The 22,495-nt window shown below is 39.5% G+C and overlaps 1 protein-coding gene across 1 annotated transcript in view; it reads right to left on the bottom strand.

The window, feature by feature from the left end:
* ATAD2 (ATPase family, AAA domain containing 2) overlaps positions 1-22,432 on the bottom strand; it is a 30,635-nt gene extending 8,203 nt beyond the window's left edge. The window contains exons 1-21 of the mRNA XM_008642616.2: positions 21,175-22,432; positions 18,409-18,548; positions 17,858-17,904; positions 16,334-16,487; positions 15,201-15,297; positions 14,711-14,759; positions 14,260-14,370; positions 13,718-13,796; positions 12,679-12,771; positions 11,651-11,759; positions 11,151-11,266; positions 10,256-10,430; positions 9,530-9,618; positions 8,664-8,823; positions 7,223-7,313; positions 6,476-6,790; positions 5,421-5,526; positions 3,822-4,005; positions 2,139-2,324; positions 791-911; positions 470-666 (exon numbers count right to left, since the gene is read on the bottom strand). Of these exons, the coding sequence (XP_008640838.2) occupies positions 470-666; positions 791-911; positions 2,139-2,324; positions 3,822-4,005; positions 5,421-5,526; positions 6,476-6,790; positions 7,223-7,313; positions 8,664-8,823; positions 9,530-9,618; positions 10,256-10,430; positions 11,151-11,266; positions 11,651-11,759; positions 12,679-12,771; positions 13,718-13,796; positions 14,260-14,370; positions 14,711-14,759; positions 15,201-15,297; positions 16,334-16,487; positions 17,858-17,904; positions 18,409-18,548; positions 21,175-21,189 (2,634 nt within the window). The 5' untranslated portion in view covers positions 21,190-22,432. The remainder of the gene's footprint in view (positions 1-469; positions 667-790; positions 912-2,138; positions 2,325-3,821; positions 4,006-5,420; positions 5,527-6,475; positions 6,791-7,222; positions 7,314-8,663; positions 8,824-9,529; positions 9,619-10,255; positions 10,431-11,150; positions 11,267-11,650; positions 11,760-12,678; positions 12,772-13,717; positions 13,797-14,259; positions 14,371-14,710; positions 14,760-15,200; positions 15,298-16,333; positions 16,488-17,857; positions 17,905-18,408; positions 18,549-21,174) is intronic.
* Between the last annotated feature and the right edge of the window lie 63 nt (positions 22,433-22,495).

Below are 22,495 nucleotides of genomic sequence, written 5' to 3'. Positions count from 1 at the left end.
GACAGACAATTAAAGAGCTTTAGGCTTTATTAAAACAGCCCTAGAAGTACTGTTTAAAATTACAGAAAAAAGGAGAGATCTCTGCTTTTTAGTGCTGTAATACACCTACATATGAAAGCCTTTTCATAAGCAAACTGTATTGGCATTTAATATAATTGGCACTTGGACTAGATGATCCCTGTTGGATGACCCTTCTAATGGACATAGTCTCAAGTTTTAAAGAGGTTTTAGGAGGAACACAGTGACTTCAGTGAACACTGAAATAATAGACATGTGAGTGCCCCAAAGAGTCAAAAAAAGTAAAAGCAAAACAAAAATTCACTTCCTGTTTCCTGGAAATTCATTATACTATGATCCTAAAGACAAAGATAAACCTTCCTAGAAAGGACACACTAACACCGAGGAACATACACAGAGAAATTGTGAATACACACAGCTATAATGGTATAGCACATCAACACTAATTTACCTCCTCTGGGTCAACAGGCTTTGTGAATGCCCTGAAACGTCTGTCAATGACAAGTCTGTGAGTCACATCCCTTAAATAAATCCTCAGTTCACGCAATGTATCCTCTTCCTGCTCCTCCAGCTGTCTTATTTCTTCCTCTGTCAGCTGTCGGGGCTTAGGTGGTGGTGCTACAGGCAGAACTTCCAATGGCCGCCGAACTTAAATTAATGGGAAAATTTTAGTTAATTTAGTTAATTAATTCAAATACAAGCACATGAAAAATAATTGCTAGAAAATTACCCCCAAAGGAAACACTGTATTAGCTGTTAACTTACAGCTAACAAAGTTTCATATTTTGAGCTTGCTTCATAACTAAGTCCTCAAAAAAACTTCTTCTTTCAGCACAGGTAGGCCACTGGATTTTGAAAACTTCTTCATGATCCTTATTAAACAAAGCTTTTATCTAAAGCATGAGCAGAAAAGATATTTCAGATATAAGGCTACATACATGTTTTATATTATATTCCAAAACAGTGAGTACCTTTCTAAACTAAGCTGAATACTCACCTGGGTAAGACAAGCTATGCGAAGTCATCTTCTTGGCTTTAAAAGGCAAATTGAAACACCTGCTCTGAGGAATAATACCTTCTAGAGTTTAGGCTACATGAAAAAAACATGTGATAAACCACTGAGAAGGAGGTGACAGTCACCACCTCCAAGGCTAGCTGTTTTGTATCTACCTGCCTTTCTGTTCTTTAGCTCGAATCTTTATGGCAGCTATAGAGGGAACGGGCAAGGTTCAACATACAAATGTCAGCTTTTTGGTAAGGTGGCTTTGAAAATTTTGGTTTTGATAATTTAAATGAGTCTAAAGTTGCATTTTCCAGGTTGCACTCTGTTTTTCCATCTCTGTTACCAAAGTGTATGGAAGTAATTTCATTCCTCATTTTAGAAAGCATTTATTAACAGCATAAAAACTTGCTACCAAGACAAAATAATCGGAACAGCATATTCACATTTTTAACACCTTCCTTTAACACTCTCTGATGTTGTTTCTGAAATCCCAGTGCAGCCTGAGGGGAGGGGGGGTAGTTGTACCACCACAAATGTCTAGAAAGCTCAGCATGTAGTCTTACTGAATTTTGTTACAGAATACAACTAAAAACTGATTTCCAAGTTACTTAAATGGAAGTTGGACCTTATCTTTCTAATTTGTCAAGTTTTCACCTAGATGTAAAAAGAAACTGAAATATTAATGAAATTATTTAAATTTGAAGTTACATTCCATCAGTAACAGTGTGACCACTGTACTTTTTCAGTAAAAACATCTTTCACTTTTCAGTAAAGCAATCTTTTTCCTATCCACATCTCAAGCACTGTATATTCTTCACTGAGCACACACCTCAACATCTTGCAGACACCAAAATGATCACCTGAAGCAAATTTGTACATCTGTCTAATAAGCATCAGTGTGTGAGAAGGGTGAAAGAGTTGGGTTGAAGTCAATCTTTTTACTCAGAAAACGCTTTAGACAAAAGCTTTCAGCATTGTTTTGTCTAAGCAAATTTTAAGAGACTGGGCTTGGGTGCCTAAATAATAACAGTATGAATTCTGTTGGCAGAGTATTCCGATGCTTCAAGGAGTTATACAGTAACAAGCAAAAAAGGAAGAGTAAAGTATTGATAAATACCTCTTCTGGGAGATCTCCATGTTTCACATCAGTTGTTGCAAGGAGCAGAACTGGAGCAAACGTTGGAATGTTCTGCAGTAGTGTTGTAAAAACAGCTTTCACTGTAGGTCCAACAGTCTCCCACCACAAAGGGATTTGTGGGACATAAATGATACTTGGTGCTGTTCTTTGAGCTTCTCGCATCAACTGGTAAAATGAAACTCAGGTAAGAAAACTACATCCTGTAGAACAGGATACTAAACTATGTATCAGTCAAACTATCTTATGAAATAGGAGTACATGAAGCTAAAACATCAAGACAAACCAATAAGTGAACTGCTCCTTAAACAGTAAGGTAAAATTTTCACTTTGAGTCAAACACAGACATGGCTAGACAGACAGAAACAGACTTGAATCTCTGCCTGATTTCAAAACTACTTAGGTGTAAGAGAACTCCTTAAGAGCCCTCAGCCAATCTGGTGGTGTGCCCAAAAAAACAAGACTAACCCTTCATCAAGATGTATTAGCCTAGAGAAATTGCCACACAACTGCAACTACACCAGTTTCAGTTCAGAGCAGGCACATACCTAATACAGACTGGAGCACAGACTCAACAAACGAAGACCTATGTGAGAAGCCTGATTATAATTCATAATTTCAAGCACATTTTATAAGAGGTGACCATTCTTTTGTCTGCCTGAAGAGCTAAATCACAACTTCTTACTACCAAAGGATCCATCACACCAGATGATATGCTTTGGAAGAGCACAAGCCACTGTTTACAGATGGCACCTCAATCACAGAAGACAACATGCATCTACTGCCAGAGGGAAGTAACAAATTTCTCCATGTGCCCTCTCAGATTAACAATATTCAGAGAGTTCCTGTCAGAAGGTGGGAAGCGCACATGGTATATCCAGGCAGTGCCTACACGTGTAGTTACATGTCCACAGATGCAACCATCACATAACAAAAGGAAAACTGCTCCTCCTATGTGACAAATGAGCCATGCAATGTGTCTGTCCTGACTCCTACAGCTCTCAAATGCTGCTACTAAAGGTCAAAATATTTTAATACAGTGATGCCAAACAACAACATGTATTCCCGGCCTAAAACTAAAAAAGAAGAAACCAGCACTAATCTGCTTATATTTAATTTTCCTAATGATGGAAAGCACACCAGTGTAAAAATCTAAGTGTTACATGAATTTTAATTCCTTTACTGCATGTACTGCGGCACTACAAACTGTATATGTAAAAAAAGAAACCCTTTCCACCCAAGCCTTGACTGTCCTACAAATACAATAAAAAATAGGGCTTCAGAAAGTGCATGATGCTGTCAAGCTGATGCAGAGCCATCTACTGAGAGCACAGAGCCTTAAGAAGCAATGAAAACTTCCTGTATCCCACAGAGACCAGCAGGATATTTTGCCACAGAGTGCTTTATTAGCAGCACCCCCCATCTTCCCAAGCTGCTAGCAACACCGTCACTGCTCCCTTTCAAATGGAAAACATGACTATGTTTAACATCCTTATACAGTATCATCCCATCTAGAAGAAAAGTGGATTTCCAGACAGAAGTAAACATAACAGCATATTCCAACCAGGCCTTCTCCACTAACAATGAATTTTGCTTATTTCACTAGTTTATATACAGTTTATATTCAGTTCATGAGTCCTACCAGATTAAAGAGAAAAAAGATACCTGTGCACATGTTTCTTCTGGGGATGTGGTACTAACAAATAAAGCAGGCAGGTCTAGTGTATAAACGGGAAACTTCTCCAGGGCATGGATTACTGCAGGTGCCAGATGAAAAGCCTGCCCACACCCTGGATCTTCAACTAATAAGAACCGTGGCCTGAAAGATGTTGGCTGGCAACGAGGATTTCTACAACAGTAAGAAGAAAACAAGTTTAAAAACAAGTGATTAATAGGCACCCAGATGTTGAAGTTTTTTCCTATATGCTTTCTTTTTGTAAATATGCTCCATTTCCCACCAAATAATAAGCTCATCTGTGATCAGGAAGACTACCAAAGCCTGTTTTCTCAAAAACTGGTACCATGTCTCCACTAAGAAATCCTACCAGTCAGTCCCCAGCATGTCTGCCATTCCTTTAGCTGGGTTAAGTAAGAGCTCTTAAATCCTTCAGGGAAACTGTCCAGCCAAATACACACACAACCGGTCAGTAACCTGATATGGGGCAGAACAACAACTCTTTCTTTAAGCACAAACCAATCTGGGTCTCTTCACTCCATGCACACAACCATTTTCAGTGTGTCTTGACTTCAAGTAACTGAGATCTCTACACCTGCTGAGTTCAGCTAAAATTTGGCCATAGTGCCTGGAGATGGTGGTAAGGAAGAAGAAAACCAACGTTTCCAGGAAAAAAAAATTAGAGTGGGCACTGAAACACATTAGCTGTATCTGAAGAAGCATACAATTGGACTGGTTAAATTACTTCTATGGTTTCATCTTTTGAATTGTCTATTCATTTCCTAATCATCTTGTTTTACAAGCATGAAACACACTTGAGAAGAGGTTTGTGGGTTTTTCTACCACAAGACTGTTGTACCTTTACTCGCTCAAGTCAAAGATCCTTGAGACCAAGCTCAGCAGGTCACATTTTCTGGACAGCATAGCAATAGAAAAGGAGAAGAATAACTGACACCCAACAGTGAAAACAATAATCTACTGCTTCAGCTCTTGGGTTTACACAACTTCCACAATAGAACATCAAAAGATTAACAAACTCTGTAGGTTAAACATACAAAATGCAGACTTTGTTTAAGTTTTTCTCACAGTGTTTTAACAAGCCATTTCTCAATTTTATTTCTGGTTTAACAATCTTGGAAGGCAGAAGGGCAAAAGATGGCTACACAAATCCTTAGGGTTTTTTTAAGATAAAAGGGCAGACAGCCACATTTCTTGGGTCTTGAATTGTTCAAGGAATACCATGGATTAAATCGACATGTTCTAATAATCTGTGGATCACTTTGACTTAGGCAAATAGGGCTGGGCATGTCAGGGCAGTGTGTTTGGTTAGAACATTAGTACCCAGCTAGATCTTCACGCTTCTTGCAAACATTAATCAACCCAACTCTTGCTGGGGGCTGCAATAAAATAAAAGGCATTTACATCTTCTGTAAAAAGTGAGTTTTCCCAAGTGTGAGATCCTGAAGAAAATACTGTAGTAAAAAACCCCAAACTTATCTGCAAACAGATCATTCCTTCATCCCTCACAACAGAACAGTTTACAGACCTGGCCATCTTAAAAACGTAAACATAAAGGGGACAAATGAGACCTGTTTAAAGTGAGGAATTCTGCCTTTTCACGATCAGGCATTTTATGAGTTGGCTTCTCTTCAAAGATTGATGGTGATTCCTCTTCACTGTCAATCACATCATTTCCTAAAACAGGATTTAAGGATGAGAGCTTTGTTGACTTTCTTGAATAGTCCAAATCTCACTCTTGCATTAACACACCTTTGAAATCAGTGCAGGAAACCATTCTCCTGTATTTTGTTTGAGGGCACACACTGAATGCTATTTTCTGAAGAGTTCATTTTACCACAGATCTAAGGAGATTGCAGTCTCTACAAAGCTGTCCTATGTCCCATGATTTGCATCAGGTTTCTCTGTTGACAAAAACTTGGGAGGTTTCTTTTCCTTAGAATAAAGTTGATTAGGAACAACATCTGTAGTTCCAGACATCTGAAAAACCTAATGAGGCCACTGCTTTTTGGAGCAGGTTCTCCCACCAGATGTGGGGAAATTAAGTGAATGCGATGGCCACAGACTTCCTTTTGTCCAGAACTAGTCAGTCAGAATATAAAGACCCACACAACTTCTAAATAAGGCTCCTCAAGATCACGAAAGGAGAAGATAATGGGAGCTGGACAACAGAGAGGGGGTGCAATTACCCACCTCCCAGCCCCAGTGCTTTCATTGCATTGAAGAGTCTCTGTTTTATCAATGCAAACAATCCCAGCTCTACTGGGAGCAATACTGGGAGAACAGCCTCCAGAGATTAGCATGGTAACTAACTATTCACAGGCCTCCATTAATCAAGAGAGAGTGTATCAATTTTTATTTGTTCTCACCAACTGACAAATTACACCTGATCAAGGCTGATACAGTCAGGACCATGAGCTCACTTATGCTATGGAAGCCAAGCCCTAACGTACAACTACTAAAACACTGCGTATAGCAAGTCATTTACGGCTCCCATCCAGCACTGTGCACATGCAGATTATAAACCTGAACTGTTATTATGGCTGAGAGGTTTGTGTGTGTTATTGCACATATCAGAAGCTTTTGCTTTGGCAGAATTTTAAACAACTAGATGTTATTGTTATACCTTGCTGTTGGTCCTTCTTCAGTGCAAGCTCTGCGTGGGGAAATACTCTCTGCAAGGCTTGTAAAATTCTTTCCAGAGTATTTTCTAACAGTGGTTTTAAAATAGGTGATAGCGCTCGTCCAGGTGAAGCCACAGCCCTCTGGGAAGCTGGAACAGTCTTCTGCATGGCCATGACAAAATCCTTTGCTGTTATTTTAATTGAAGCAATGTCCAACTGCAGTTTCTCACTCCTTTCATATATCTGAGGATAGCGGCGGCGCAAAGCGCAGAGAGCAGCTTCAGCACATAAGGCTTTAATATCAGCACCACAGTATCCTAATAAACAAAGCAAGAATCAAATGTTATGTCAGGCTCAGGCAACACTGAAGTCAAGGCCAAGATTTCTAAAGTGCAACAATGAAAGACTTTGCATGCAGCCAAAAATTAACAGAGTAAGGGACAATTTATAGAATTACTGCACTGCAGAGAAGTTTTGTTATGTGTCTCACAGCCTGATATCCTGCACTAAGGAAGCAGCCTCCTAGTCAAAACTTTACTCCTGGGAAAGACGGCTTAAACCCATTCAGTGTTCTGAGAAAAAAAAGAAAACTGAAAGCAGCATCTATCTTGATTTGCTCTCAAGACATGCCAGATGCCTCACTGCCTCACTCTACAGCGACGCACAAGAGCTCGAAAACTGCCTGGAACAAGTTCCAGTTCCCCGTGACTCAAGTCGTGTGCAGTAACCTACACTGTTTTCAAACTCACCAACACATTTCTCAGCCAGCTCTTCAAGAAACTTGTCCAATGGCTTCAGGGTCCAGTCTCGTGTGTGGATTTTGAAAATCTCTTTTCTCGCCTGAAAACAAAACACTTGCATTTTAGTTTGCCCTAAATTTTCTCTTAAAACCACCACTACATAAAACCCCCAAAACCCTCACACTAATACCAATACTTTTCTTATCTGCTAAACTCTGAAGTATTCTAAAGGTCATTTAACATGCTCTGTTTTTTCAAGCAGGAAATTTCCTAATTCTAAATTCATTATATTAAACTCTTACTGGGGACTGCAATAAAATAAAAGGCATTTACATCTTCCATAAAAAGTGAGTTTTTACAAGTGTGAGATCCTGAAGAAAATACTGTAGTAAAAACCCCCAAACTTATCTGCAAACAGATTTTTCGCAGAAAATTCTCTCAAATTCAGCAAAATTTCATAGTGACAGTCTCATTAGTTCATCATATTTGCTATTCTGCCAGCTCATGCAAGGAAAACAGTCCTAGCACTCCATTCCCTACTGCTAATGTTACTACCAAGCAGAACAATAATTATTACTCAGATTACTGTCACTCATCCAGAACATGTCAAATGTTGCCTATACCCATCTCTAATCTTAGCAGGACTTTCACTGAAGTATTTCATGGTATACAGACTAATTATGGCAGATTTCTAAAATTCTTCCACAGTGGGGTAGCGTGTATTAGACCTGTTTCATGGCACCTCCTCTCCTTGTCCTGGGAGCAGATAAAAACTGAAGAAAAATGTTTGTATTAAATGCACTCTTTAGTGCACTTACTAGCCTTCAATCCAGCACTTTACAAAAGGTGCTAAGAAAAAGAACTGCGTTCCAAGTTTTGCCCACTACCCCCACCCACAATATTTTTTTTATTGCCTATTGTCATTGAACAAGAAGCTTCCCTAGCCCTGCACCTGTGCAGGGACTTCAAATTTTTATCCCAGTCCCTATTACTAAGTACCAGAAAGAACATCAGTTCCTAACATACTTAATTGGTTCCAGCACCAGTCTGGATCAAAGTTTTTGTTACCAAAAAAGAATTCTTGTCTGCACATCATTTCTTTCAATTTCACAGTGCTATAGCAGTACTTCTTAACTAATTCATACAGTCATTTTTAAACATTTCGTTGAGTAGCAGCACTCCATTTTCTTTGCTGGTCACAGAGAAACCAAAACTAATTAGAGAACTAACTACCTATTAGTTAGATGAAGGCAATCAGCTTAATGATACATATTCAGTGCCAGGTCTGCCCTCCACAGTACAGCACAGTCTCTCCAGACAGCCCTCTTTTGTCCAAGCAGTACAGTACTGAGGAGACTGTCACTGCTCCACAATCCTGCTGTTTTGCAGGGGTTTCTTACAAAGATGGACTCTGCCACACTAAGCACTGAGGTTGAGTTGAAGTTCTGACCTCTTTGTTTGGCAAGCTGAAGAGGAATTCTCGATCAAAGCGTCCTGGTCTTCGTAAAGCAGGATCTATAGAATCCAGCCTGTTGGTGGCTCCAATTACCACAACCTCTCCTCTGCTGTCTAAGCCATCCATAAGTGCCAGAAGTGTGGATACAACAGAGCTAAGAGAAGAATACAGTTTTCACTCAGCAGTTTAGTTAATTTTCTTCAGTTCCACATAATCACTAATGCTCACTCAAAAAGGACAAGCTCTTTGTAGATGCTGAAAGACCTGGCAGAGAAATTTTCCTACATTTTAGAGCTGCTTGTGAGAGTCTCCTTTCTCAGGCAAGCCAGCTGTAAACAGCGTAGAGGGTTTTGTAAACCAAGAGTTTATCTCACAGGTGCAAACTTGTTATGCACAGTCTTGTTTTCCACACTGAAGAAAATCTTTTGAAATGGGCATCGTAGCATTCAGCCAATCACTCTGGGAGGTGTATGGTAAAGCACCCAATAATGTTATACCACTTTTGTGAACAATGCTATATAAATGAGTCTGTAATTAATTAAATAAACTACACAGAAGTCCAGGATAAATGGGATTTTCTCGCTGTCCCTGTGGACAACAGCAACACATTGACAAAATGCTGACAAGAAAAAGACCAATCATTTTAAGACATGACAAAATAGGTAAGGTATCACAGACCTTGTGCTGGTATCAAGTTTAGTGAATTGTTTTTAATTACTATTTAAAGATAACGTGAAATTAAGTAATACTGAATTACTAGTTTTCAGGATAAATGAATGTGTCACATCAAGTTAAATAGGTTGTGGTCTCTTTTTCACAAAGATCAAGCAGCTTCTAAGTTGACACAAAACATGCCCTACCTATGAACCTGGTCTTGTTTACTGGACCGTACAGGAGCAAGACCATCGATCTCATCAAAGAAAATAATTGAAGGTCGCATCTGGTAGGCCTACAGTGAAAATACAGGAATATTGACATCAGGAAAACAGCACTGTTTGGAGAAGAAATGCACAAACAACACTGTGATTGCAAAGTCCCTGGAAGTAGATTTTTCAGATGAGCATCAGGGATTCCTACTCATTGATCCACAGTAGTAAAGTGTCGTGAGTAACATTAGGCAGTAGCCTAGGTCAACCCACTGAGATAGGTGACAGGAAACAAATCACACCACTGGTTGTTACAGCTATTTGGCAACCACCAAGAACAGAGCCAGGACTTAACTGTACTACAAGTTCTGGAAGCAACCTTTGTTATCAATTTAAAAATAACCATGGTTGCAGCCTGCATTTTTTTCCCTCTGACCAAAAGTCAGCACTTCTTGAAAACTTTTTTGTGGCTGTTTGGATTTTTCTTTCCTGAAGCAAGGAGCTGCGGGTGCATGTTGCTTTGCAAGGTTCTCTTGACTGCTTCACTAATTTTTCCTACTGCATCTCAAAACTTCAAGCCCCTAAAAATGTTACTGAAAAAGGAAACACTGACAATCCCACTTCAATGGAAGGAGTTGACAAAACATGAAAGAGAGTTGTTCTTGACCACAGGAAGTTAGTTACAACTCAGGCAGAATGTAATGTACATTTCAACTGTACCTGATCAAATAACAAACGAAGCTGTCGTTCAGATTCCCCGACCCATTTACTGAGGCAGTCAGCACCTTTTCTCATAAAAAAGGCTACTCTCCTGTCACCTTGGCTACATTCATTAGCAAGTGCACGAGCAACCAATGTCTTTCCAGTCCCTGGTGGGCCATAGAATAGACAGCCTCTGCAATTTAAAAAAAAAAAGAAAAAAAATTCACATAAGAAAAATACCAGAGAAGTACCTGTTACCACCCTCATCCCTAAAGCATACAACTGTTTTCTCCTAAACAAAGCTCTCTTCATTGTTTGTAATACTTTTAAAGTTACAGAAACCAAAGAATCTGAAGTCCTATTTCAATATACCATCACTGAGTGCTGATGACCAAGAATATATAAATCTAACAATTAAATCTCTAATAACTTCACTTCATAATACAGAACTCATTCAGCTGTGTAAAAAGTGGACAGATGCATTTTTTAGCCCAAGCACAACAAGCACTGCAAGGTTCTAGTTACAAGTCAAATCAATTGTAAAACTGCTACTGGAACTCTTGAAAAAAAGAGTTGGTGGAACAGACAATTGGACTTCCACAAAACGAACTGCAGTTGACTACCACTTACAAACTGATCAAGTCCACTTGCATGTGGAACTCAAAACCAGTCCACCTCCCCCTTTTGAAAGGCAAGACACTTTTAAAACAGTCTTACCACACTGTAAATCTTTGAACCCACATGTACGCTGGATTCTATCAGTTTTTTTAAAAATTACTTTTTCCTAGTGCTAAAAAAAACCCCAATCAATCAACACTTAAAATTCTGAAGCGTGGAAACAACAATAGCGCAGTTGAATATTTTCCTGAAAATAGGTGAAGTAGAATTTACAGTTTTCAGTGGCATCCCTTACCTTGGAGGTTGAATTTTGAACCTCTCAAAGACTTCTGGATAAAGCAATGGAAAAACCACCATCTCTTTTAAAGCTGAAATGTGGTCAGAAAGACCACCCACGCCATCAAATCGTACCTAAAGATGAAGACACCATAACGCATTTTAGATGTTAAAGCTGTAACCTTGATAGAGTTCTGTCTTGGGGTGACTTTGTGATGTGTATCCCATATCGCTGCCCTATGCCCAGAAATTAATTCTTGTGCCTTTAAACTTTATTTTTCCTGGACCTGGTGGGGGAGGGGTGGTTGTGCCTTCCCTCAGAGGATATATTTCTAAATTTGGCCAAACCGGAACAAATTCCATCAGAAATTAGATGCCAGCACAAAGGAAACACTCATGCCAATTTTCAAACTGCTTGAAACAAAACTGTAAGCCAAGGTAGTTGTAGACAGAGCATTACTGAAAGCTTTCAAAATTACTGAAAATGTTTCTCTGACACAATGAAGTAAAAATACTTACTGAACAATCTATTTGCACTGGATCAACATCAGCCAGACTCGCTCCAATTTTCATGCGGTCCTTGTGAACTCCCTTTAAATCACTTTTCCGAAAGTTGACAGGAAGAGACCTGATTTGAATTAAGGAGAAAAGGAAAGGCGCTTTCTAACTTAGAGTGTGGATTTTTGATTTTCTAATAACAGCAAGTGAATGCAGATGACCTTACAAATGAGTATAAACTTCCTGAATTGTTAAATATTTGTTCCAGCTGTTTTATGTTTAGTGTCCATGAGTAAAGAAAGGAAAATGGTTACTCCAGATATTAAACTGAGTTAATTATTTTAACAGCTCTTAGCACTTACGAATATCCATGCCAGTCAACACAGCATATATAGGAATACAAGCTTAGAACAAGTTATTCCTTATGTGCAGACCATGGATTGACAGTGATTCGTATGAGGAAGAAAACTGCCCCTCCCAATCCCCAAACACACTGATATCTTTCAGATACTTTTAACTTCTATATTAGAAAAGTTACAGCCCAACAGGATACTTATTTCAGTTGGTATTAAGATTATAAAGGCTCCCTATCACTGCCAGTCCTTCCCAAAGCCTCTGGAACCTGTGTGCCAGGAGACTAGTCAGAAAGACATCAGGCTGAAAACATATTTGTTAGACTGTTACTAAACCAGTTTTTCTAGAGCATTTGTTAAGAAACCAAATCTCTGTCACTTCCTCTATTTATAACATTCTCTGTTATGGTGGTTTTCTTTCTGAATCAGCTACCGTAAAGCACAGGAGCAGCAGACTTTTATATTAAGAAGTTTTATCAAAGTGTTGCTACCCCCCCTTCTCACCTAGAAATCAAATTGCTTATTAAAATCAATTCTAAAAATCCAACTGTAGAGTCCAGTTACAGCTGTATAAACAGATACAATTGCCAGAATTTACAAACTGAACAAGATTAAGATGGTTACATCTTCCTGACTGTGAAGTGTTAAGTCCTCCCAAGTAAACTCTGTCCTCCCCTGTTCTCCAATTGCACTAACCTTCTTAAATTTCTGTTCTTCCTCTGCCTCTCAAAATCCTCTTCATCATCAGATGAGGAAGAGGAATCACTGCTGGGGACTGTGTGTCTCCGTCTGCAAACATTCAAACAAACAATTAAAACAATTAAAATAAACACTAAGTAATATCAAGATTTAAGTGAACACTATCTCAGTTTAGCTTGAGATCTAGTAAGTTTCCAGATAATTTTACTCCATGTGAATCTGATTTTAAAGTACATTATGTGATTTTCCTTGTGACCGCAAAACTTGATTTTTATTAGGAAGGTAAAATGTTTAACCAGTGTAAAAAGAAATATCTTAACCAAGTTACTTTTTGTCCACTCTTTCACACACAAATCAAGTTTCACTTAGCATTATGTATCCACTCTGTGAAACATCAACCTTTTAATTTCAAAATTTGGTTTCAAAACCACCTCCTTCCATAACTGCCTGCTTTCAAGGATGCTAAACAAAGTGCTCCTATCTAGCAAGGAATGGCATTCAACACTTGTAGGATCCTAAACCTATTTGTCATTGCTACTCCAATTTGTAATTTAGAATTTCATTTAGCATTTTTCTTGCTTTAAATATAGTTTCATACAGAAACTGATTCCAAAGAGAAACCCGAATCAGTATCTGAGTGATTAAAAAAAAATTTCATTAAAACTTCCATACAGGCTCTCTCTCTAAGTGAATTGTCTTTGGTTTTAAGAAAATAATTTGCATCCTTCAAGATACAACTGTCTGAGATTTTCAGAGGGAGAATTTGGCTTCAATTCCAGAACAAATTAATTCAGTTATACAGAGTTAGCTATAACCCTCATCACCACCACAAAAACTGCATTTTCAAATAAAATCTAATGGCCAGTAAAAAGGATGGGCTTCCCCCCAATATTTGCTTTCTTTATACTCTCAGACTACCACAGCAATAACCATACTGTTAATATCGAATTACAAGTCCAAAAACTCTTGAAAGCAGTATTCAGTCATGTGACTGACAGCACTACTGAGAAAGAACTATCACTAAACAAACTCAGACCTGTTAGTTCCCTTGCATGAATCTCTCTGTCTGACGGGCGAAGACCTGTCAGCAAAATACATCTTACGTTGTCTTGGTTCTGTTGAAAGCAGAAAAGGTTAATGTTACAAACAAGTTTAAGAGAAAGCAGGATACTAAAAGAGGCAGAGAATGGGATGTGTATCACCCATTTCTAAGTTCTGGGGAAGTTTCAAGGGTGGGGGGGAAGAGGTTTTTTTAAAAATCAGTGCACAATAAAAGCAAAAGCATACACACCTGATTTTTAAGAACTGAAAACCACAAGAGTAAGATCATTAGGTCTGTTTAATTACTGTTCTTTCAAGGATACATAGGTAGTATTTTTATTGAAAAACAACAGTAAGGATGCCAAAAGGCAAAGAAATAGAATGTGCACAGTATATATGCATTTAACAAAATGGCAGGTAAGATATTTAAATAGATGTTGAGTGGGTGTATATAGTTTCATTCTAAAAAAAGCCCTGTAACACTCCCACTTCCATGCAAGAAATTAGTTCTTATGAGAAGTTGTGCCTGTAACCTACTTTGCAATGGAGCTTGATAACGCTCAACAGTTTTCCTCTGCCGAAAGGAGTAACGCTTTCGAGTGTCTTCACCATCGTCTTCTTTGGCTTCACTTTCTTCTGAGGAACCCCCTGTGTATCAACATTATGTTCCACTGTTTAAGTACTGTTGCGAATAATATGAAATTTTAAATGCACTACACTTACTTGTAACCCCACTTGTCCACAACCTTTTCTGTTGTAAGCACTTTGGAAAAACGACAACCTCTTTTTTCCTCTGAAAACCTATTCTGAGCTCACTACAGTACAGCCCTAGAGTCTGTGACTGTGGCTTGTAATGTCAGTGGCAGCATAGATTCTTTTTATAGATGAAAAATACCCAGTAGTTCATCCCATCTCAATTATTTAAGATAAAGCTTTTGGCTAGAGCATAGTCAAGAAAATTCAAAACAGAATTATCCTACAACACTACCTTGATTATCAGCTATTTCTTCGTCAGTCCTTTCCATATCGAGGCTTTCCTTAAAGGAAAAAAAAGAAACATGAAAGACCAGTCACAAATAAGCAGAAAACCTGTGGGCATATTTGGTGCCTGTGGAGTATCATTACCAAGGCACTCCATATACACGGAAGATTTAATGATTGTACAGCAAGAGAGAACAGGAATATCATGCTAGAATCCAGGATTAGTAAGATTAATAACAAGGGTTTCCACTCTAAAACAGGAATGCAGATCCAAATAAAAAATCTATTGAAAGCAGGCTATGAAGCTGTTTAAAAACCAAATTGACTGCCATTCAAAAGGACAGTGGATTAACTTAATTTAATAAAGCAGAACTAAAACAGAGGAAATATGATGGCTGTCTATCATTTTAACATGAGTTCCTCTCGGGGCAGGGAAATAGTTTCCCTATGTGAAATACCCTATTTATACAAAAACAGCAAAATAAATTAGTATCTACTTCTTCTGTGTCGTGGAACTCCTCCAGGTCTCCCATCCTCCGCCGTCTACGCATCTTCTCCATGTCATCCATTTTTTGCAAGACTGCTTCTGCAGTACTAAGATACAAAGTTGACACAAAAAACCAAAAATATGCAAATACAAAAAAAAGCCCATTTAGAACAGCAGACAATGACCAAACCATTTTAATACAGTGGGCACAACACAAGAGTCATTGACACTCAGCCAAATTTTTCAACACTACTTAAAAATTAGGTCAAACGTTTACCTTTTTATGGAGAGAATTAAGAACAAATGTTTGAGGATTTGCAAACATGCATTGTTTTCAGGTTTATTTACCCCTCTTGCTGAACAGAGTAAAAAAAAACTCAACTACTTTAGTAGGAAAAGAGAATTCTGAAGATCATAGTAAGGTAACAAAGAAATTATGGCAGCTTTTCATAGTACTTAGGTTGCTCTGCATGATAGCATTGAGTTACTTCGTTCACATCCTTCTTCAGACAACACATTGCTTATTCTTCTCTACACTGCTATTAAAGTTTCATGTTGCTTTTTAGTGACTACTTATGCTAGACACAACACCTTACTGCTGTTACACTTTGCAAACCTTTCAGAAAACAAATTTCAGTCTGGGCTTCACAAGGCAATTAAGCCACAGGCAGAAACACTAGGATTGCTTCACTTTGCCAGTATCCAACTTTCCTTAGTATCTTAAGTTAAATCTAGTGAAAGTCACAACATAAACTGATTGTTTTGGTTCATAAGAAAACATTTAAACCTACCCAGCACATAGATACCAGACCAGGCTGCTCAAAGTCCCAATGTGACCTTGAACACTTCTGGGGACTGGGCATCCACAGCTACTCTGGTCAACATATTCCAGAGCCTCAGCACCCTCACAGTAAACAATTTCTTCCTAGCATCCAATCACTCAGATCTAGCACATATCTAGCAGCTCATAGGGAAGTCTCAGCCTGACCAGTGAATGCAAATAGCTCTTGCTGCTAGGAAAAACAATACCTTTTCCTGCTGTGAAAAGAAGGAGAAAGTCCCTAGCCATATTTTGCCATAGTACAAAGAGTTGCTAATAAGGCTCATTGTAGTAGCTTTGCAAGATGAGAAAAGCCTCCTTACTTTGTTATAAGTTTGTCAAACAAAACAGAGTCATTTGTAGTGGTGTAACGGCTTTGTCGAAGCCTGCAGCTGCGGCGAACCTCCAAATCCCCATTTTCTTCATGGGCTTGCTCAGCAGCTTTTGCATCAGCTCTGGTCTTCAGTGTTCTGGACACTAAAATGCAATAATACATAAAACTTCCTGTGATGGGAAATATGTCAGTCCCTTTAATTCACTCTTGCTCTAGCAAAATGTAAAACCTCCTGCCTTTAACTGATTTTTAAAATTTAAATACTGAATTGAAAGTTATTTTTGTGATCACAGCATTCAACTTGAAGTACTTACGCTTAAACTACATATTTGAAAGTCTGATTTGTATAGCAGCTTTTTCATAGACAGGAAAGCCAATCTGATGAAAACAAACACCCAGCTTTGGTTCCATGTAGGAGGCAAATTTATTCCAGTTACCTCTCCCTGGGAAAGTGAAAACAACAAATGCCTACCTCTAAGGTGTTTTCTCTCCATTCATGTAAAATTGTATCTAATAGTTTTTTCTAAAAATTGCTTATGTGCGAGGTCTCTTCTAAAGATGCACAGTTTTGGTACACTGTCTAAGCATGCATCATTTTCATTTTCTGCACCATGACACAAAAGCCCTAGAAGACAAGAAATGCCTCAAGATAAACTCCTAAGTATAAAGAACTCAAAAATGCTTGCTTGCTTTAAAAGACATCTGCCCAATATTTACCAGACAGCATCCTTTGCTATGGGTTCATTACTTGTACTATCATTAAAACTGTTAAGAGAGGTCAGTGAGAGAGTAACAGATGTATCACCACGTTAGTTTAAACACATCATCATCACCAATTATAAAACTAACTTTGAGTTCAGTAAATAATAGTTTACATTGCCCAAATAGATCTTGAGTTACTACACACAAAGTGCATTTTGGGTCCCTTCCCACATTCGGCCTGTAGCTGGCACAATGCTGCCTGGAGCTAAAGGATTTTCCCAGCTGCCCTAAAGTGGCCTTAAGGCACCAAGCCTGCTTGTGTACTCAGCATGGCAAGTCAGTTCCAAGGTGAAATGCTCAACTTCAGGGACACCTTCCCCACGCCAGTGTGCATCTCATGACTGAATTACGTTATAACTGACTTTTTTTACAATACTGCAATATCTCCTCCTACTTGCAAAACTGATTTATAGTTAACCTGTAAAGTTAACCAGTTCTGCAGAAAATGACTGACACAAAGAAACACGAGATAAGAAACAGATTCTCTAACACCTAAAAATTCAGGAATTCACACTGCATTCTTCCCAAGCCTGAAAGGAATTAATGGCATCTTCTCCTATCTGCACCTACCTCTTTTCATAGAACTCAGTGGAAATTCCTAACTTTGTTATATCTAGTCTCACAAATTCAGGTGATTTTGGCTGATGAGTTCAGAAGTTTTTGGGGCCAAGTTAAATGGACAAAGTGACCAAATGCAATCCTTCTCAGATATCCAGCTAAAAAGGAATCTTAAGGAATTATCACTACTTACCTTCTTTATAGTCTTTTTTTGGGCCTGATTTTGGCTTTGCCAACTGCCTACATTAAGAAAGAGAGGAGAAGAAAGGAGAGCAGAATTGTATTAGAAGTATTGTACAAAAGTACTGAATCACACTGAATTGCAGTTGCCCCTCAGCACTGGGGAACTTCAATCTGGCACTCAACGTCATGCAAAGAAAAGCCTGTGGACTCCAGGGAGAATCTGGATCCCGAGTCTGCTGTGTACCATATGCATGCAGTTCTCTAAGGACAGATTATTTCCCAACTGGCTCATCTTGATGTCTCAAGAAGGCAGGTAATATCTCAGTAACCTAAGTGGAGGAGAGATCTCAAAGGACCCAGGAGCAGATACATGCCTCTTGTAGAATCAGAAGACTTTTACTAAGAAGAGTGATTCTAGTTCTAAGACACTGGCACTGACATTAACATACTCATACTCCCTTGTGGGTTTTTAGCTGTAGATTTATCATGACATGACTCACTGTGCATGCTTTCACTTTTCATTCATACTTAAATAGAGATTGAACACCTAAAATACAATACCTTGAAAAGTGTCGATTGACATTTTCACTTAGTATTTCCATGCTTTTGTCAAAGCTAGAGTCTGAACAGGGCGCCATGTTTTTTCTCATTGATCTTAAACAGTGTCCATTGAAACATTCGATGTTGCCAGAGGAAAATTTCTAGGAAAAGGAAGAATGTATTTATCTGAACCACTTACATTACCTCATTTGATCAAGTTTAGTCTGTTACACTCCTGACTCAAGCGTGTCGCAACTAATGGCAGGTAAGCCTCGAACCACTTCTGCACCAAGAAGTAGCTCTGATGAAAAAAAACACACCAGATTTCAAAGAAAAAACCCAAAATCTTTGATTTCAAACTTGGTTCAGCAACCCCAGTAACCAAAATCTCACTTATAATACGCAATTGAATTGTTCCATCCCTTTGGGAAAGGCCAAATATTATACTATAAAAGGAGGGGTTTGGAGCAAAAAAACCCCAAAACAAGAACAACCAAAAAACTGAGCAAAACAATAGAGAGAGGAGAAAGTTCCACTACTTGCTTTGGATCAGCTGATGGACTGTGTCACTCCTTGTCCCTGAAGGGATGCCTTTAGGTGAGCTTTGTGCCTCCCAACTGTCTTGGAGCAGACCTGGGAGTATTTACTTAGATCTATCACTAATAGATCTCTGTCACTATTCCTTCTGTAGCAGCCCATATTAACACTCTGTAGTTGGTGCATTTACCACCAGCAATTCAGAATCTGCTTTCCTGTCGCTTCAATTACCCGCACTATTCGCAAATCTGGATCCTGCAAGTTCCTATTGAACTCGGCCAGGCTGATAGTGTCCAATGGGCTATAATCAGGACTTCGGCCCAGCTACACCCAGCTCCTCTGATCTCTGAGGACCAGCTGAAACCCAAGGGGGTTCATTTTCTGCCAGATTTATGTATCTTTAATACAACAGAAAAATTGCTAGTACTGGGATTAAAATCTTTTTAGGAGAGTTTTCCTCCTGTCTCTGTTCCATTTATAATGACATTCAGAGGGATATAAAAAGATCTCCTTCAGGAGGATAGCATTTATCCACAGAAAACCAAAGAGAACTCAAGATAAAGAGTTCTTCATGGTCATTCATCTTGCTCACATTGGTGTTTCTGCAAGGAAGATGCTACTGACTTTTACTACATGAGGAAAGCTGCGATGACCATGGGAAGGGGCTTGTTCCATTTACAAGCCAAGGTCTCGTGACAAGTATACCAAACTAAATCTCACACTGAAAAGGGCAGAAAACAGACCAGATTATTCTATTTCTTCACACTAAATGCTACCAAGAGGTAATTCCACTCATTGATGGAGATGATGAGTGAAGAATGACCACAAGGATGTTGGGAGGTTATGCAGGGAAAAAAATTACAAGGGTCAAAGCCCAAACAGAATTTAATCTGACTAGTGCCGTAAAAGACAACACAAAACATTTTTACAAATACATCAGCAAGAAAAGGAAGACCAAAGAGAATCTCCATTCTTCACTTGATGTACAGGCAAACATATGACAACAGATAAGGAGAAGGCAGAGGTACTTTGCCTCAGTTTTTAACAGTAAGACCAGCAGCCCACAGACAGGGGCAGAGAGCAGAAGGAAGCCCCCATAATCCAGGAGGAAACAATCAATGACCTGCTACACCACTTGGACACCCACAATCCTACAGGTCCCAATGGGATCCCACCCAAGGGTACAGAGGGAGCTGGCAGAGGAGCTTGCCAGGAGCTCCTGAAGTGAAGCCAGGACCTTCACCTTTATAGAATCATTAAGGTTGGAAAAGACCTCCAAGATCGAGTCCAACCTCTGAACGATCATCCCCTTATGAACAAAGCTCCAGCACTAAGTGCCACATCCAGTCATTTCTTGAACACTTCCAGGGGTGGTGACTCCACACTTCCCTGTCCAGCCTGTTCCAAGACTTAACCACCCTTTTTGTGAAAAATTTCTTCCTGATGTCCAACCTAAATCTTTCCTGGTGCAGCTGGAGGCTATGTCCTCTTGTCCTGTCACAGGTTACTTGGTTGATCCCCCATAACCTCCCTTCAGGTAGTTGTAAAGTGATAAGGTCTTCCCCGAGTCTCCTTTTCTCCAGGCTGAACACCCCCAGCTCTCTCATCTGCTCCTCATATGATTTACTTTCTAGACCCTTCCCCAGCTCTGTTGTGTTTCTCAGGACACATTCCAACACCTCAATGTCCTTCTTGTCCTGAGAGGCCAGAACTGGACACAGGATTCAAGATGTGGCCTCACTATTGCTGAGCACAGCAGACAATCTCTGCCCTGGTCTTGCTGGCGACACTGTTTCTGATACAGTCAGGATGCCCAGACAAAAATGGAACTCTGGAGCACACTGCCCTCAAACATAGGTCACAAGAACAAACTTGTTCAGCTTGGAGAATTATACTAGGGTTATAGACCTGGAGATACATGGCTTCCAAAGGGATAGCAGCCACTTTGGATCTCACTGGGAAACTCACTCATGAAACTTTACCAGGACTGGAAACCTGGAAGAGAATAAACCCAGCAGATGCCGGATGTTTGCTGTACACTTCTTACTGTCTATGGATGAAATGAGCTGGATAACTAAAGATAAACCATATGCTGATATCAGGAAAAAAAGCAAAAGCTACCACCACCAAGTTCTTGCATATCAACAAGATAGGAAAGAGGCATCAGGACTTGAACACAGAGCCAGCACCAGTTCCCATCATCTCTGTCAGATGGGGCACTTCTACATTAACTCTACGGTTAAAACCTACAGCAGAACCCAGCATCCTTCACTTGAGGTAATGACTCCATTCTCAAAGCACGGGAAAGGTCTACAAAAAGGAAGAAAAAAAAAATAAAAACAAGCCCAAACCAAAGAATAACCTTATAAACCAGTTTCATAACAATGATTCTGCTTTGGTTTCAGGGATGAGTTTACATTTAGCTTCCTCATTCCTGTTTTCCACACTGAGAACACATGCCAGCAGTGTTATCTGCCTAATGCTGCACAGCCTTCCCTCCTGTGCAAAGGCTGAACGCAGCCCCTGAAAAACAGAGACTGCAAAAACAAAGCAATGATATTTAAGCAGATTCCATGACTCTTTCTAAGGGGGGGAAAAACCCACCAGTCGAAGGATTTTTTCCTTCTTAGTTCAGTAGTCTTGATATAATGGCAAAAAATATAAAATTAATCCATACAACTGAGACTCCTGACAGACTTCTGCTGGAAGGAAACTGTCTGTGAGGAGCATCACTCCAAGGCAGGGCTCCCTTGAAGAGCAGACCACTTCCGAGTCGGATCTGGTCTACCTTTATTAGTCATAGAAATGCAGGACAGCCTGCAGAGAAGAGCCTGACTTGGAAATAGTAGAGAAAAGTTTTAGTTTTTGAAGGCTATGTTAAAAACAATGAAAAGCTAAATGATTCAGGTATTAAAGTCACAATGCTGAGATGCAGAGCGCACAGGCCGCTTGATATCCTTTACCATCATGCAAGTTATCTGTCTCTTTTCTAGTAGGGTAGATCAAGATTATAGAAAGCTTAAGTAACATTTTCACCAGTTTAGGTTAAGCACTTTAATTAAGTACAAACGAGCCCTAATTTCTAAACAGAGTTTTGTTTTTAGAACATCCAAAGTACTATTTGGATACGCTTGACTAAGGAGCATTAACAGGCCCTCCGGGCCAACCAGAGTGCACTCCTTGGTCCCATATATTTCGTGTCGCGCCGGTTTTGATGCATTTCTATCATCTAAACAGAGAGCGCTCTATAAGCATTACTGCAACTAAAGCAAAGAGGTCTCTAAGATCTTTTTAAGATAACTTTTTCAGATAAGGAACTGAACCAAAATAAATGGGGATGGGGAAGGACATACAACACACCAAACCATGAGGCGATGCAGGTTTATATTCCATGGGACGGGCTCTCGGCACGCTGCCACAGCCCCCGGACCAGCTCCGGGCCGCCTTTAGCTGCGGGGCGGCCGGGAACGGGGGGGCAGGCCGGGAATGGGGGGGCAGGCCGGCTGCCTCTTCACACACCCCCAACCGCAGCTGCTTACCCCAAACACTCGGTTCTCCCCTCTTTTTATCC

The sequence above is a fragment of the Corvus brachyrhynchos genome, unplaced genomic scaffold (genome assembly GCF_000691975.1).
Source record: "Corvus brachyrhynchos isolate BGI_N302 unplaced genomic scaffold, ASM69197v1 scaffold28, whole genome shotgun sequence".
Taxonomy (NCBI): Eukaryota; Metazoa; Chordata; class Aves; order Passeriformes; family Corvidae; genus Corvus; species Corvus brachyrhynchos.
The sequence above is the reverse complement of the archived record's forward strand: the minus strand, read 5'-3'. Positions and strand labels throughout refer to the sequence as shown.